Source organism: Ischnura elegans, chromosome 1 (assembly GCF_921293095.1).
Source record: "Ischnura elegans chromosome 1, ioIscEleg1.1, whole genome shotgun sequence".
Lineage (NCBI taxonomy): Eukaryota > Metazoa > Arthropoda > Insecta > Odonata > Coenagrionidae > Ischnura > Ischnura elegans.
The window spans coordinates 60,181,309-60,199,542 of NC_060246.1; the positions used below are offsets into that span (position 1 = coordinate 60,181,309).

Here is an 18,234-nt window from a genome sequence, read left to right on the forward strand (position 1 = left end):
TTCTTAAATTCTCTTTATAATTACGCTTCAATCGTTATCAATTTTTCTGTAGATTTCTTATTTCGAAGGATCGAAGAATCAAATATTCAATGGACCCAATGGCGTAGCCAAGGGAGGGGTCCGGATCCTCCGGATCACGGTTTGGAAATACACAGTAATTTTTTTCATGGTCAGGACTTTCGCGGATTATAATGAAATTCGTCCTAAATTTGGACGAATCGATGCCATGACGTAAAAAGAGCCTCTAATCCCTCGCGCATTGCTTGGATGAGCAGAAAATGGATGAAATGAGCGATCCACTCGTCCCACCCGTGCCAAGCGGTGCAAAAAAAAATTTAATCGCATTTTCATTCTTCCCATCTATTTTTTGCTTCATTTTCCCCAACGGGCGCTTTTAGTTAATGAGATCGGCGTGAAAACGGAGAGGGGTGGCGAGAGCGAAATAAGCCCCATCCAAATTATGCAAGTCACACTCTCGTGTTCCGAGTGAACTCGAGTTCCCGAGAAAATGTCCGATGTCCCGCTGGTCACGTGACTTGAAAGTTTTGGGGAGAGATGTATGCTTCGTGGGTTGAGGTATGGTGAATCTTATAGGTAGTCTTTGCTCAAAATGGATGGCGAATGTTTTTTAATATTTTTTTTCCTTTTATGATTCAAGGATACGAGTATGAAGTATACTTTACAGTCGGTATGGGACAAAAGGTTGAGCGGATACAATATCAACTTTCGCTCATTAATTACGAAATTTCTGGAAAATAGAAGTTTCATTTCACTAATCATTCGTCCAACGAAACACCCCTAAATTCGAAACAGAGGTCGTGGTGGTGGAAACCTACCTCACACGGAACTACCTTGCCAAGTAAACCAGATTCTCTGCATAATGTATTGGCGCGGTATGCCCATACCTCCGGTCCATTAGTTTATTGGCTAGTATATACAGCTGATGGTAAATAATAAGTATTGAAAGAAACAACTGCAATTACGATGCAATTAGAATGCCATCCACAATTATAAACTTTTACTCCCGGCCTTGGTTTCGATGCTAGTTGTCAGCTTTTTTGTACCTTGAAGATGATGTAGTCCTCGAAACTCGACACCTAGGCCGGTAGTAAAAGTTCATTATCGTGGAAAATTGCTTGTTTCTTCCAATATGGAAAAATTCCTCTCGATCTTTCTTCTGATTTTAAAAATAATAAGGCAAATGCTCACTCACTGGCCTTTTATTCGGAAGAATAAGCGTTACTAATTCCTTCTCTAATTATGTTTAATTTATCGATATGAAGACTGACATATTTTCTCTTAGATCGGTCTAAATACGTCGAGAAAGATGATTTTCTCAAATTACCCATTACGTATCATTCTGAGGTAATTAGTTGTCATTTAACGGAATATTTTCATCGAATTCTGGGAATTATGTATTATATGAGAGTTCTGGTACTCGATAAAGTGTTTTTTGGTAGCGGAAATACTACCTTATCAATCATTTCGACCATTAGGGTCTCTTGAGGACATGGATAACCGCTGGAAACAGGGTTTCAACGTGAAATGAAATAGTTCCATTTTCCCTGGGTTGCATACTTAGGCGATTCCTGCTCGGAAATATTCCAGCCAAAGCCATCCCCCACTACACCTAATCGCCGAGGCATGCCGTATATATCCAATGCGCTAATGAAATAAAATATTGGGGCTCATGCAGAACATCAGTTAAAATGTAACATCTTTTTTAAATTATTCCTTCTTCCTCCTAGTACAGTCCTTTGTTATCCATCCCTACAACATACAATCCCTATTGTTAGATAAGAAAATATCATATACCTGATAAAATGGTGTTATATATGTATAAAGTGTCGGTAACGGTGAAGAGACCCGTGGAGGCTAAAACGCTACTGTTATACTCCCCTGCGGCCTAGGGAGTCTACTATGGAAATGGATAAACCCTAGTCGGCGGTTATTGATGCGGCCCTCGGCCGACCGAGCTAGGATCAGGGTTTCACCTTGAAATATTTCCGCTACCGCCGGGTTGCAAACCCGGTTCCCGTTCAGGGGAACTTCGCCCACACCTCCTCAACCCGCGTGATCGTCGAGATATGCCGACCCGAGTGGGGGGGAGAGTGGGGTCAGGTGGGAGGAGAGATTGCGTCACGGGGCCGGCGGTGCTGCAGAGAGGAGGGAGGAAGGCTCTCACTCTTTCACTCCCCCGCCCCCGTTTTTAAAAAGGGAGGTGGCAGTGGGTGTGGGGATAGGGTGAGGTGGGGTGGGTGGATGGAATAGAGTGAAAGGAGAGGGAGCAGTAGGTTAGGGCAGTAGGGGCGGATAGGAGAGACCCCTCTCTTTGGATCGATAAACCGGCGCTCTCTCCAAAACTAGGGCATGGACGTAAAGAGGCAGCCAACCTTCTGCATCGATCAGACGAAACGGGGCCGCCCTGCTGGTGTATGTGTGTGTGTGTCGAGCGGTGGGCCGCCGGGAAGGATGTCGCGAGAGTGTGCATTGCAAAGGGGGGGAGTTGCATTTTGGGTTTTTATTTTTTTGGTTGAGGTTTGCAAGGATGGTTTCGGGTTGCTTCCGAGTGGGTGGTGTCCTTGCCCTTTCATCTGGAGAAAAATCTCTGGACATCACATTCTTAATTATTATCATCCACTTCTATCAGGCTCACGCAATTTGTCCACCCGAAGGTTGGTTTGGATTGATGAGGGTAGTACTCTTCCCGGACCAAGCCGCTGAGGGGTGAATACCACACATTTTGGGTATAGGTGCCGGATCCTTAAACACTGATGATGCAAATTTTTTCTCTGAATCATATATAAAGAGAAAGGTCCCCGGACCACCTTATTATACTTACTCATAGGATGATTCTATCACTGTCTTTCAAATCGAAGGCTGGTCTGGATAGATGAGCGTAAATGTATTCCCAGACTAATCCATTGGCGGATATCACATATTCTAGGTATAGGGCCCAAGTCTTCAAACAAAACCGTAGTTAATGATTTTTTTTTCTGGGGAATCTTTTGGAGAGGAGAGCTATTTGGAACGCGGGTTTTTTCTTTGAGGGGCAATGGATTTCGTAGGGTTCATAATGAGAAGGTGTACACTGTACATGAGAGCTGAAATTTCGGAAGGAAGAATTGGCTCTCCACTAGCTAGGCCCTCCGTCCTCAACGCCAAATTTTTCCATGAATCGGCAGTTATACAGGTAAAAAATAATGAAATCGTACCACAAAATCCGTCACTTGTCTACCCAGCAAAAACTGGTATATTTATTTTAAATATTCAATCGATCGGCACCCATATTTCGATAATTAATACATTTCTAATTTTATTGCATATGTTTGTCGATTAACGGAATCTTTCCCTCGTTCTTTCTATTACGCTACCAAGTGTTCACACAAATGTGATATATTTCGTGCCTTCCGCGTGGACAATGTTAAAATTCACAAAAATTACCATGAGAAAAAATTACCCTGGATTGGGAATCGAATCACGGACCTTTGGCTTTCCGGATCTCTGCGCAGACCGCTATGCTATCCAGGTTCTTTAATTTACACGGCATTTTAACCGAGGTTCAACCTTGGTATATGTTGGGCCCTAGTTTTCCATCAAGGTCCTACCGAATTATGAACCCCATTCCAGCGCTGAATATGCATAAATTCATTTCTCCGTATATTTATTTTATATAAAAGTCAAATTTCCGATGCAATATCAAAGATCCTCAATGGACTACATTGAACTCCACAGTGAGTGTCTTAAGATCTCCAAGAAATTCCCCCTCAGTAATAATCTTGATATCTGGTGTGTAAAAAAAAACTTCGTTCGTTGAGAAGGGGGCTTATCAACTGTCGAAGAATCAAGTACATTAATTTGCTGTTTTCTAACTAGATTTTCGTGGAATCAGTACATCGACTTGTCTCGTTACCCAGAATTCGTCGATTATCTACCTTATTTAAACATGAAATCGGCTGGTAACTCATTTAGGTCAAAGCATGGGTCACTTTTAACGTTATCATAAAGGGGAAGCAGCTCTTGCCTTATGCCTTTGGCATATTCCCATGGTAGAATCCCTTAATCACCTCAACAAACGCGAGGTCAGCCCATCGGTACACGTCAGTGAATTGTGCGATACACTTCAGTGTGGGATACACTTCAGTGAATTAGTGTACTTCGCTGAGCTTTCGGTTGAGAATTTTAAATTACCCTTTCTCAAAATTCATGGAAATTTCCTTTTTAACTTACCAAATTCCCGTAGAAGTTCGCATGACATGAATGATCGATTTGTAAGAAAATATATGACAGCATGCCGTCACAGTGGTTCTTCATTTCACGACATGAATTGGAGAACACATGAGATTAATGTTTTGAAGTATTTTTGTTGATATTAACAATTTTTTAGGGGGATGGAAATAATTGATGTTGGGAAGAGGTTGTTTTTGTCTGATCCCTTTGTTTCCCAATACATACCCATCAGCGATGAATCTCTTTTTTCCGGCATTCATTTTTGCCATGGGATGCGCAAAGAAATTGGTCATCATGAAATGGAAATTTTGGCGATACCATCTGTGGGACTATTTCTTCGAAATCCTCCAAAAATAGTGAAAAGAGACATTCATTGTTTATTTTAATGAGCTGGAGCAAGCATAAGAACGTATGTGAGCAAAATATGTCGATTCCCAGATCGTTGCATAATTTCAGAAACCCTTTCCCAAAATAAATATTAGCGGACTTGCGGGCCACCCGACGTAGCTCGGGAACGGTAGTGGTACCCAGAGGAGTAGGAAACTTGGATATTGGAATCCATGTCCACATGTAAGGATTTTTATGTTTTCTCTTGAGGGTGTCAAGAGGTGTGCCTACCCGGCAGAATGACCAGCAGCAGAAGTTGATGACGTGACGTAACAAACTATAATGAGAAAACGACGCAATCGAAAGTAGCACTAAAGAGTTTGGGAGCCTGAGGTGCACCTATGTATTAATCGCCATTTGGTTGCAATCCGTGTAGCCGTATGGAAATGCATAGCGGACAGACAAACAGACACCCTCTTTTTATATAAATAGATATAAAATCTTAGTGTGCATGAAAATAATTTTATTGTTAAATTTACCAAACTCGGAAAAACTTTGGCATGGTGTATAATGACCTCTCTCGTTTCTTTTCAGTTCTCAAATCTTATCCATAACAACCTAATAGCCAACCACACCTTCGAAGTGCGGCAAGCCACGATATTTGCGCCCACGAACGATGCCTTCGATAGATATCCCAAGGACATCGAGGGAAATGTAGTCCTATACCATATGAGTAAGTTGGAATTTTATTAATACAATTGTAGCATTGGTATCCAAGTATATTCTCATTTTCGGTCCAAATTAGCCGATGTGGAAAATCGCCATTTGGTCGACATATTTTTTGTTAATTTTTTAAACTAGATTTACGGCTGCTAAGCAGTCTTGAAAACTCCATTTGAATTCATTTACCACCTCAAATATTCATCGTAAATGTCATGACCAAGATTCATTTCGTATCATCATGATTATTTCCTTAATTGAGCGGGAGTAATCTAATATTAGTGTTTTACAAATATAATGGTCAAGAAATGTAATGGTATGTATTAAGTTTTCTGGTGGCTGTAAAATTGCAAATAATAAATGTCAAATTTAGTGAATACTTGTAATCTCGTAGTTATAAATGAATTTGTTGTTCCATAAGAACTTTTGTCCAAGGCATTGAAGTCCTTAGACTTTAAAGCTATTTCCCTTCACTAATTCTCCCGATTGAAATGTGCAATGGTAAATAAATATAAAAGTAAGGCAAATTAAAATAACTCAAAGGCACAGGACTTAATTTTTATAGAACTGAATTCGATGTCCATCAATTTTTACCTGGATGACCATCGAAGGTCATACTCTTCCGAATGCTTCTGCGGTTTTCAGCGATGGTGTTTCCTACCTCACTTGGTGCTGAAAACTTTGCAGATTTGCTACTTAGGATAAATCGAAGGCAAATAGTAGAAGGAGCTTTCATGCCAAAAACCCCCTTGCTTGCGAAGTTTGCTGTGAAGGTTTTATTCACTTCTTTTACTCACATTTTCCACTGAATGAAAACAAGGGTCTGTCAGCGCACGTAAGTATAAGGAAATTTATTTTATTATCCCATGTAGCGTCTTCGATAGGCATTGAAATTCTTATAATTAATAATTGATTTCAATTCATTGCTATATACCGCTATAATGTTAAATTTTAAAATATTACGTGCTCATACTCCATTTTCTGTGTCTGTATTCCTTGCATCACTGTAATAATGATAAATGAATTTGGCTATTTGTGGGAGAGTGGTGCATGAAGACCACTACTCCCATCATATATACCTTTGCCGAGCGAACGATTCTTTATTTCCGTGGAAGCACTTGGAATAAAGCCAGACGAGAGAGTCGTTGGAAATAAATTTTTGGATCCCGAGGGACGTAAGAACTAGCTCTTGCCGAGCAAACGCAATCCGCTTAAACTGCGTCCGAGCTTAAATTACTGCTGAAGCTCTCATGATAGGTCTCTATGAATTTCGAATGAGACCTTATTCCACCAAACTCAAGGGCTTTCTTGAGCGCATTGCACTCCAAATGGTATTTTATCTCTTTGAATTTCGTGATTAGTCCCTTTGACTCTCTGTAAAAGATCTAAAAAAAACTAGTTTCATGTTTCAGCATATTACTGGCTATATTTTACTTGGATTCACAGGTGTGTACTTATCACCCGCGCTTCTGTGAGTAAAAACAAAAGCGCTATATGTTGTCCCTGTTTCATTGAATCATATTAACTACTATTCGAGCGTAAATATTTAGCGTATTTAAAGTAAATCAACATTTACTTAATGGCAGCGAACTAGGCCTTCTAAAATTTACACACGTTCGAAATTGGTTTCACAAATATTTCCTAAAATTTATATATTCTGCTTACTTTCCGTGCTATGAGAATTATCGCTGTTAGTTTCTTCAATAGTCTTCAAGAATCTGGAGGCAGATACTGTGCTTATTAATGCAGTAAATACCATATTTTCATCCTTAATATTTTGGTTTCTGGGTTTCGTTACCAGTTCGATGTTAAAATTAGCCATCTGAATACTCGGCCGTGGACGCAAAAAAATGGTCCTTCCAGTCAACGTATCCCCTTTAATCTGAGGATGGCTGAATTGAAGGGGTTCAGTCCAAATGTTGTGGACAGAAACGTATACACTGCACACCCTCCGAATAAGCTCGCAGCAGATACATGGGAAACGGATTTGCCATCCAAGTTCAGCAGAAAATTAGATTTTCCGAGGAAAGATCTCATCTCCTCTGTTTGTTAACCTCTTACCTCTTGTTGTTTCTGCTTTCCTGGGATGATAGGTCCTTTTGTCAAGTTCAACGCGTAGCATTTCGTGTATTAATATGTCTTTTCATGAATAATTGATTATATAGGTCGCTGATATTCTCTTTTATAATTCGTCGCAAATTAAAAGTTTATGTTGGAAGCAATTGCTGTAACTTCGCGGATTATGACATTACAGCTCTAAAAATTAGTTTTTCATTAAAGCAGCCTTAACGGAAATTGTGAGCTATTTACCAACCAAATTAATAATTTATCATGTAGGTCAGAAAAATACAATTTGCATATTTCATTTAAGTGTCACTTTTTAAGGAGTGTAAAGAATGAGTTCTGCGAAGGATAGCTGATAGGAATTGAATGTCTAAACAATCTCAGGACTCTTTACTGGTGTTGATGGTTAACATAGCTTATCCGTCTATAGTAATAAATGAAAGCCAAGAATGAAAGAAACAATTATCATTTTCATTCGGCAATATTTTAGATACTCAAATTAAATCAAGGCAATGTGACTTGCCAAATTTGTGTCTTTGGAGTTATTAGGTGATATTTAAACCATATTGCTTAAGCCTTTTTTTTGCTTCACTAATTGTTGCTTCATTTAAATTTACTTTTTAAAATTTAACATAAGTTTATTTATAATTTTACGAAGCAGTGAAAAAAACACAATTATTTACTTAGACTGCGTGATAATGTTAATGGTTACGAATTATTAATCGTTTACCACGGGAAAATTCAATTAAGTTTTATTCGACCACCGCGGTGCACCTCTTTGAAACAAAAACAGAAAAAAGACTAATTTGAAAATATAAATGTATGATATGGCTGTTAAATTCCATATTATTAAGTTTAAAGGTTTAAAACTAGTTGTTAATTTCCTTTTGAACTTTAATTATTATACGTGATGCGCATTAAAATTCTATTTTATGCTCATTTTTGGATGCAACGTGTATGGTGTCAGGGCATTTTGCCATGACCCTGGATTAATGCTCTAATGTGATCATCATTAACAGCTTCATGATTGACAGTGAATTTTTTCTAGTAACAATTACTATTCAGGGAAGCAAACTTTCTAAAAATAGATTCTATTTAAGGAGAACATACTCATATCCATATATACATTTACTCATATCCGGTAATTTTTCCTAAAAGAATTTTAAGAAATCAATTATTTACTAGCTTTTCTTCCGTAAGTTACCATTTTTTATATATTTTTCGGCATATTTTTAGAAAGGCACACCTCTAAAGACCTTTCGAGCACGTCCTACTTCTAAAACGCTTAGAATTGCCGCAATTCTTATTATTTTCTACTCATTATTTCAGTTATTCATTTTGCTAACAACGTTTTTGAGATATTCGGACACCTCTGATAACTTTTCTCTTTCTGAGAGAATTAATCTTGTCGAGCAGTTTAATAGAATAGTTGGTGCCAGACGCGGAGCAACACCGTGTCGGGGCTTTAGTCGTGAACCGTTCGCCGCAGTGCACCTAAATTTCTCGGCGGAAATCGGTAAAAGAAGTGGCACTAGGCGCCTGGAAGTTATTTTTGGAGTAGCGTAACTGCCGAGGTCATTAGCGCCATTAGGTGAATGTGGATAATTAGGGGAAGACAAGATTTTGGAGAGAGGGTGGAAAGGCTGGAGAGAAACACGTAGGTACGTGCCTCTGTCCACATCAACCCACTATGGGTGGAAGGAAGGAAACCCAAGGATACGAAAAAATACGAAATGTGAAGTCCCAACCACCCTACATTCTATTTATGCGTGAATTTCATGGCACACAATATTCTAGGAATGCATTTATACGGAATAGTCTACTTCATTATTTTAGGATTTGATCATATGTGATTTTGTCCCCATTGTGGCTTTTGTCTGCTTACTTTGTTTCAAGTTTAAATTAATTCCTACCTGTAATATTGAAAATTCACCTATCTGAATTCAGGGAATGAATTAAAAAACTTTAATGTATATGATGAAGAAAATGGAAGTGGTGCAAATAATCATTCACAAATAAATTGAGCATGAAAAAAATATCAGCGTTGTGGTTCTAAAATAACATTCATGACTTATCGGCGTAAGTGTAGGTTTTATATACTTGTAGGGTCATTCCACCTCAATTAAACATACGCTTGTCCTTTTTGGTCTCAGATTTGGATGCAAATTTCTGTTTGGGTTAGTTTGGGTAAAACATTCTGAATACTAAAAACTATTCCCATTCCCAACTAAACCTGAAACTTAAAACCCCGGGACCGTTTTGCGAAAAAAGAACTGAGCGTTTCATGCACATGTTAATTTTTTCGCATTTTGCCAAGAAAACGTGCCTTGAATCAGATTGTTCCCGAAATTTCTCCAACAAATTGCAGAAAGCAATGATTTATGGCTTTTTTTGAGCTAAGACATAAATTATAATGATAAATGAGTAAAAAATATATTAAACTCATTTTCCGTATATGATTTAATTTAATTATTACAATCTTTAATGAATAATTCAAATAAGGAAAAACGTTTTACTTGGGGGAAGTTAAAAGGTTTAAATTTCCAACAAATGTGAACTGATGGGGATTTGAAAATAAACAAATTAAATTTCCTCAGTTTAATGATATGCATTTTAACTTTTAATGGCGTTGTCGGATTTAAGACCGTTCTCACATGTATTCCTCAGTCTGTCCCTACATTCTGCAGATACCTTTAATTTTAGTCATTTCAACGTCTTTTCATCTGAGATAGAATGAACTAATGTTTATGAGTGCTTGAAACTATTCAGTAACTTCTGGAAATGAGTTTTTGTCGGGTTTATATTCTCCATCCCAACGTACTACAGGAATTTCCGATAAAGCCGTCAGAAAAAGAGAGCAAAACGTCGTAACCATAGGCTTGCGAACTGATCAAAGGGAACTAGGATGAATAGAAATTTCAAAAGGATATTGCTTCGAGTACTTTTGCATGGGAAGATGGCTGGGTGTTGCTATGCATTTATTATACCAATTCAGACCAGAATTATCGTAAGTTCAGGTAAACAAGCCATGGAAAGTAATTAAAAATTCTCTCGTTAGTGTACTTAATAGCTTTACATATTAAGTTAGCTTTCAACATTGCCAATTTAAAAATTGACCAGAGGTTATTTTGCTCTATTTTCCTTATTTGTCGTGAATATGTTTTTGATTCCAACTATTCTATATTTATATTTTAATGCAAATAAATATTAATATACAATATCTGTAAATGATTATAATTACTGTTTTTCGACTTTTATTATTTCACAGCTCTGCAATTATTTTTAGGGTACATTCGCATAAAATTAATTTTGATAAAATACTGTAAGGGAAAATTCGATTTACCTCCTGATGAAGTTGATGTTTTATCTCTCTAATTGTATTTTAGACTTTTTTATTTGACATAAAATATTATATTGATGAGTTTAATGGTTCATGAATATTTTACGATACCCGAGAAAAAAGTTTGAGGCCAATAAATTTTATGAACATGAAACAAGAGTCATCTCTAATGAAACAAGCTAGTTAGTTCTGATGCATCGTTTGCGATTTTTTATAGCGTTTTTGTTATTACGGTAAAAAATAAGTTCCAACTACGTAGCGATCGATTTTTTTTTTAACGAGACGGTGTACTTAGGATGTCAGTACCTAATTAAATCAGTGCCCATCTCAATGTTTGGCCTCAATCACAACAAGAAAGTAGCTTCTCGAGATCATTGTTCAAGAGTTCGCCTTCAAAATCGAATTCGTCCTTTCAACCCGTGGCGATGGTCATCCCAATGTTAACTGGCTTACCCATCGATTATTTAACATGCTCGATTCCTCTTCTACTGTAAAACAGTATTCATATTACACAATGAAATTCACTTATCCCAAGCACTGAGCTGATGAGTATCTGCGAGGACCCAATATATTTTTTGGATATATTGTTCCCAATGTCGTTCTTAGTGTCAAATTAGGATTTTTTTTACATTATTTTACTTACATGTTACTGTTTTAATGCTTACAAGTTTTCTTGAAAAATTTTATCCCTATTTATTTATGCTTGCATTTTTGTCAGCATTCACCACGTCACAGCATTCAACGTATCAGTCGAAAAAGTAATCTTGTATATTAACGAGGAAAAGTTATTCCTTTGTCGGCAATTGATGATTGATTGTATGGGTGAATCTATTTTGAAATGGTTCTCAAGGTCTTTTTGCTGAATATTTTTCTATTTGCACACATCATATGGTAGTGCTTTCTAAATACCCTTACTAGTATGTTTGTTAATTACCCTTCGAAGCATCCCTTCAGTCTACCGAATTCTTTCTTTGAATAGCGATTTTTGGTATGAGATAAGGACCCTATTACTACGTCATCATCGTAATTTACCTTAGGAAGTGTGAGAGGGAAGAATTTTAGACAAGCGGAGAAGGGGTGGTAAGAGAATAGGGGTTACAAATAAAATAAATAAGTGTGTGCTATAACACTAATTCAAGAGTGAAGCAAATGGCTCTATGTAGGACGGGCCGGGATGACTCGCAAAATTTTGCATCTGAAGCCACCTTCACCGATTGAATGTCTTTTGAAAAACCTCGTGCACGAGGGAGGAATCTCTGAGAAGGGGTATGACCGTCATCGAGTGACTAGGCCAGCCTTCCGTGACGTCGCACAGTGGTTGAATCTGGCTGGAAAAACCATCAAAAATCAAAGCGGTAATTTCTAAAGATAAGTTGCAGTGCGATTTAGAGAATATGATAGGGCATATTGTTAGTAAATTATTTTACGCAAAGAGCATTGCTATATATATTCTTTGAAAGAGACGGCGTACAGCACTTTTACTTTCTTCTTCTTAAATTGAAGATGCAAATGTTTTTGAGTGCGTTCCATCCTGGATTTAATTACTAATCTAATTTCTTTACGCATTTGTATTTATGAAGTAAAGTTTTTTTCGATCTAAATCTCTTTATTGTATGATATAAACTATATTAGCATGTTAATTAATGCGAAATAAGTAGTACTTGGAATTTATTTTCAGACATTCGAGATCATCAATAAAAGCCCCGTGAAGGTGCCCCGTCGAGATATCTCCATAACTTCATAGCAGAGAGTTATGACAAGTATTTTGTGCAAAATTTATTTGCTTCTACCATCTGTTAGGTGACTGTTGTTTCGTGATCATAAACTTTATTGGCCCCAAACTCTTTTTTTTATGCGTCGTAAAATATTCATGGACCATATAACTCATTAATAAGTCTAAATACAATTAGAGAGATGAAACATCCACTTCACTAAAAAGTAAATCGAATTTTTCCTAACAATATTTTATCAAAATTAATTTTTTACGAACATACCTCAAAAAATAATTGCAGAGATTTGTAATAATAAAAGTCGGAAAACAGTAATTATAATCATAAAATATAGAAGCATAATAATAAAATATAGAAGAATCATAATATAAATAAAATATAGAAGCCTAGGAATAAAAACAAATATATGAGATAAATAAGGCAGACAGAGCAAAATAACCTCTGACAGTTTTTAAAATGGCAACGTTCAAAACTAACCTAATTTGCAAGACTATTAAGTATGCTAATGTGAGATTGTATAGTTACTTCATTTCATGGAGTATTCCGTATTTACTGAGTAAACCACCAGCCGCCGCGTGAGCCGGCCTCCGCGCCCAGCTTAGTCCCCGCTCTCTCCCGGCGTCTCTCGCACCGTCCCAACTGCTCTCTTTTGGGCCTTGAAAATGAATTTACTCGCTACCGCAGCTTCCTCTCTCTCTCTCTCTCTCCCTCGCATTGGGAACTCTGCTCCGCCCCTCTCGGCCCAAGCGCACGAGGACCCCGCTGCGTGCTCAATGTAAATGTGATCCACAAGGCTGCGGCAGTTTCCAATTTTTTTAGAAGAGCTCTGTCTCGCTGCTTTTGATTTTTTTCTCCGCTACGCAAGATCTACCGTGGTTATAAGATGACCAGACCCGGATTTAGATAAGAAGAGGCCTTAGGCTATTTCACTTACGAGACTCTTTTCACATCCAATTTGTAGGTGCAAGTTATATGTACTGGGTGACGCAAATTATGTCACGAAATTTTAACCGTGGATACCCGATGCCTGTAGGAACCAAAATAACTGATGATGTTTTGGTCGAAAACGCGCCATTTTTAAACTACAGAAACTTTGAGCCAAGCGCTCCGATTCAGTGGCGCAGCTGGGGGGGTTTGGGGGATTAACCCCCCCCCTAGATTTCTGAGAAACTTTATAATTTAATGAATTTTCTTAATTGGATAAATATTACTTATAGATTAGTGGAATGATTTATAAAATATCCCTCAGAAAGCCGTAAAACTCTCACCGTTTTGAACCATTTATCATGAAAATTTTCTGGGGAAAGGAACCCGCACCTCCCGTATTCCATAACCCCCAGTATTAGTTGCTCCCCCCCCCCCCCCCCTAATCTTAATTCCTAGCTGCGCGCCTGCTCCGATTGGCCGCGAGTTTGCCCTGTTGCCCCTTGCCTTTGGATAAAACGCCATCTCCGGCAAGCAAAGCATTCGAAGTCATTAGTTGTATATAGGCCTCAATATGTTAAATGAAACATGCTGTGATTGGTACTTTTATTGAAAATGCTATTTAATTTTGCTAACAATTAGAATTTAGGCCCCTCTTGATCTTGTGGCCCCAGGCTGAAACCCAGTTAGCATTAGGGAAAATCCGCCCCAGAGGATGACGGATAACCCAAATACCCTGCCGAATGATACAGTATTAATACGCGTAACAAGACCGTTTATCTCGAGTAACACGGCGAATGAGCGGAAATATCGATAATCGCGTTTATTGGCGAAAGATCGGCGTGGTAAAAACTGGGAATTAAGTAAGGTGCATGTATATTTTTTCTATAGGCTGGGGGTTATCTATGAATATAAGACACGGTCTCAGGCGTTACTTTGTGGAATTGCTTCACTATTGATTAGATAAAATAACTTTTTTTAATTGCACATCTAATTTTATCATTAGATGCTGAAACCCGGGTCGTGCTATTTTAAATAAAGTGTGGAATAAAACAAAGTTATTTTATTTAATCTATAATGTCATCTATGAAGTTTGTCATTATATTTAAGGCAATATTCCGCAACAAAGTGGGATTTGAAATTCGCGCAATATCGTGCAGGCGCTGCTAATTTTGGATGAAGGCACGAAGATAGTAAACATTTTACGGCAAGGTGCGCCCATCTTACGCAATAAATTCATTTTTTTCTTTGGAAGTGTGAGGAATTTGGCTCTGTTGACCTCCTCACTCGACACCCTTACTCAATACTTCGCAACCAAGCACTATCTATTCATTACGGTAGAGAAGGTGCAGAACACCTCCGCTCCGAGGTATACTTTTGCAATTTCTCTTTTTCTGGCAAAGCTAAACTTTATCCCTCCGGCCCAAAGTGTTAAGGTAGTTACTTTTTCACTCCCATTGAATTCTGAATTCCATTTTGCAAGCTTAATAAATCATTGCACGGATTGGCATTACCAGTCTTAAGCGTTTGCTCTCCGTAGAGACAAAATGTCTGAAAATGCTCAATGATTCATTTGAGTTTCTTCTCCAAGCTCGGTTTCATCGGCTTCATACCACATGAAATCGCATTCGAATTGATTAACGCTCGGAGAACATTTCCCTTGCAGGAGAAATGACATTCGATAAATAATGCATCGACTCTTTCTGCCGAGACTGAATCGCTGTCGCCCCATTTGACTTTTCCTTTCGGAACGCCATCATCGCCAGGGCCCGATGAAAGGGTATCAACGGAATGAGCTCCTTTGCAATCCGATGCCGCAGCTTTCCCTTTCAAATCAAGTTCAGCTTTGGCCGTTACTCTTTGGCCTGCGTTAGCTTTAATAACGATCTTCATGAAACGCGTTTCATTAAATGTCCGCTGACTCGTAAAGTCATTTTTTTAACAACCAACTTGAAGTACCAACGTGAGGAAACATTTGAGATGATTTATTTTTGATTGCGCAAGAGCTTCGTTTAATGAGTATAATTTACGACTTGATTGTTTTTTTTTTAAACAGTTGAAGCGAACTTAGCCTTTAAGACGACTGTAATTGTCACGTTTTTCTTCATTTCTTGATAAATATTGAGAGTGACGTATTGAATAAATGAGGAAGGGTAATTTAAAATTATTTATTTAGATCTTGACCCTCTTAAATAAGTACCTACGCGAAAGATTTCTGTCCAAAAAAAAGCGTACAAGTCCTCATCATGTTTTCATTGTTGCACTTCTAAAAAAATATATTCGAGGAATCCCGAGAGAATGAGTTGTAGAGCAACTATTTATTGTTTTGAAGCATTTTTTCGAGTCCTTCACCCTGCGTAGTCAATTCTTTCCTGAACGTCGCTCATTGCTATTTCTCCCTATCTCAATTCGATTTCGTATGCTATTGTTCTTAAAGATGGCCGAAAAAAATAGCAGAGTGCTTGCAAGAGACCGTTTATTAATCTGGGACAGTTTACGTTAGTTCGGAGGAAAATAAATTAACGGAAAGAGAAGGAGCTTTCAGAGAGGTCATAACGTATTGCGTACTGGGGAAAAATCACAGGAATAAAAGTGATGATAGCGAGCAAAATACAGCATGCATATGAATGCAGTTGCCAGCACGAACCAAAATCATTACTTTCCGAATGCCTCGTGTAGACATTTTCACATCACACGTTCTTTTACGGTGACGTAAAATTGGTTTGAAAACCCCGTATAGGGCGGAACGTGATCAGTAAAATCTCGTGCCTCCTCGCTAGAAAATAATAAAAATGTGCATTACTATAAATCTGTGACTCCATTTAACAGTATCTGCTAGTTCTGTGCTAACGTGCAGTGGCGGATCTATGGGGGTATTGGGTCTAAACATACACTAGATAAAATCGAAATTTTTTGAGGTTACCACTGTGTACAAAAGTTATATTTCCCGGTAAATTTACCGACTATAAAGAATTGAAATATAAATTAGTTTTAACCTTAGGGCCTATTTTACACGTTTTGGTGCTAATAAAACGATCTATTGCGTGTGCAAAGTAGTGTCTTTTTTTATCAAAGAATTAGCCTGAAACAGCCGTTTTCGAGTCTTGAAAATCCCGATTTTCAAAAATCCTCGAACCCCCTTAAGGCTGGGGGAAATTCCCTAGCCACCCTGGTTCGCCTAGATGCTAACGTGCACTCATTCGCTGGTCTCTCTCTAGCGCATTCCTACGCTGCGAGTGAGGGGGAACGGGCGTAAACACGTCTAATTTTTCTCCTCGTTAAATCCCTGCCACCTTTTCTCAATTACGGCTTGGGTGCTGGAAAAAAAGACAGGGCCAGTTCGCTCTTAACGAGCTTTACTCTAATCTCCTGGTCGCAATGGTAGTAGTAATTTGCTACCGACGGCACCCTGATGTCCCGTGTTTACATTAGCGAGAAATTCCAGTCTGCATAGGGAAAGGAACCTCTGAAAACGCTATATGTAAGCTCCGTTGAAAGGTAGCTACGTGTATTACTACACAATACGGGCGTATACAAGAGAGGGGCTAGAGTACCAGAGCCCGCATCTCTTCTGAAATGGAGAAAATAAAGAAAAAAATCAAGTACCCTAGTCTGAATTAGTTAAATTAATTTGGCGCGAGGTCATGACCGTGGTATGCAGTCAAATATATTATTAATCGTATACATGCAAATGTAAAATATCATGGGACATCCTAATTCAAAATGAGCAAGCCTAACCAAATTTTGATCTTGGCTCTTTTCCTAGGATCCTTGCCGGCCTCGGTGGCGGCGGGGTAACGTTCTCGCCTTCCAAACAAGAGGTCGCGGGTTTGAGTCCCGCCTGGGTAGGTTTCCCCGGTCCAGGGCATGGTCGTTTGTGTACGTTTACTTGTTACATTTGTTGAACACCCCGGTGTAAAATGGCCAATAAGAGCTGTATCCGGTGGTTTGAGTATAAAATAAAAATAAAATAAAATAAAAAATTATCGATCCGCCATCTTTAGTCATTGCTTAGCACTTGATCCCGAGTATGCGCAAATGATAGAGAGGCATACCCTAACGCCTGAAGTCGCCTTAACTGAATGAGATGAAAATTTCTGAAGTTTCCAGATAGGCACAATCACTCAGGGCCGGATAGACTCGATCAGTGGCGCAGCGAGGGGGGGGGGGGTTTGGGTCCCCCCCTCTCCCACCTCAAGTTTTTTTTTTTTAATAAAAGATGATAGCACTTTAAAACATTGTGGAAAAGTGCTACCATCTCTTAATTAAATATGTCGAGCTTCCACCTTATAACGCCTGCATCTGTTGATGTTATTATTGTGTTGCTCTATCTTGGAAGGATTTATTTGATGTTTATCACTGTTTATTGCCTTAAGTCACGTTGCATTTCGCATGGCCTTACGTCCAACTTCAGTGAGAAAAAAACAAATTACTTAAATCAAGGGCATATGAAAGGGGGAATCCTTCCCGAAATGAGTAAAATTTTTAGCAGTCAAGCTATAACCCGCTGTTCAGAGCTATTATAGCACTTAGTAAACATCTAGTCGTGCTATCAATTTTCTTATTTTTTTTATTTTTGCATTCATTTTAAATGCAAATTATAGGTAATAGGTTGTGCATATTTTAGATTGCTTAGTTAAACTTAAATTGATCTTGGTCCACCAGAAAATATATTCTGTGCCTGCCACTGATTGAAATAAAATGGATTAACTTGCCTATATATGATCCTTAGAGCCATCTCCGTAAAAAAGAGAAAGTTATAATGTGTAGACAGTATGTGAACAAAGAGAGAAGAGAGGAAATTGATACCTGATTATCCATACCTAATATCTCATGAAGATGCACTCTGTGCCTCTTGACCCAACCACATCATTTTTTATAAATTTAACCCAGATAAAC

General features: G+C 38.3%; 1 protein-coding gene across 8 annotated transcripts in view; it reads left to right on the plus strand.

Annotated features, from left to right (window-relative positions):
- Positions 1–18,234, plus strand: part of LOC124161421 (fasciclin-1) — a 407,485-nt gene that overhangs the window by 368,744 nt on the left and 20,507 nt on the right. For all 8 annotated transcript variants that reach the window (XM_046537739.1, XM_046537769.1, XM_046537744.1 and 5 more), the window contains exon 2: positions 5,152–5,290. In XM_046537739.1, the coding sequence (XP_046393695.1) occupies positions 5,152–5,290 (139 nt within the window). The remainder of the gene's footprint in view (positions 1–5,151; positions 5,291–18,234) is intronic.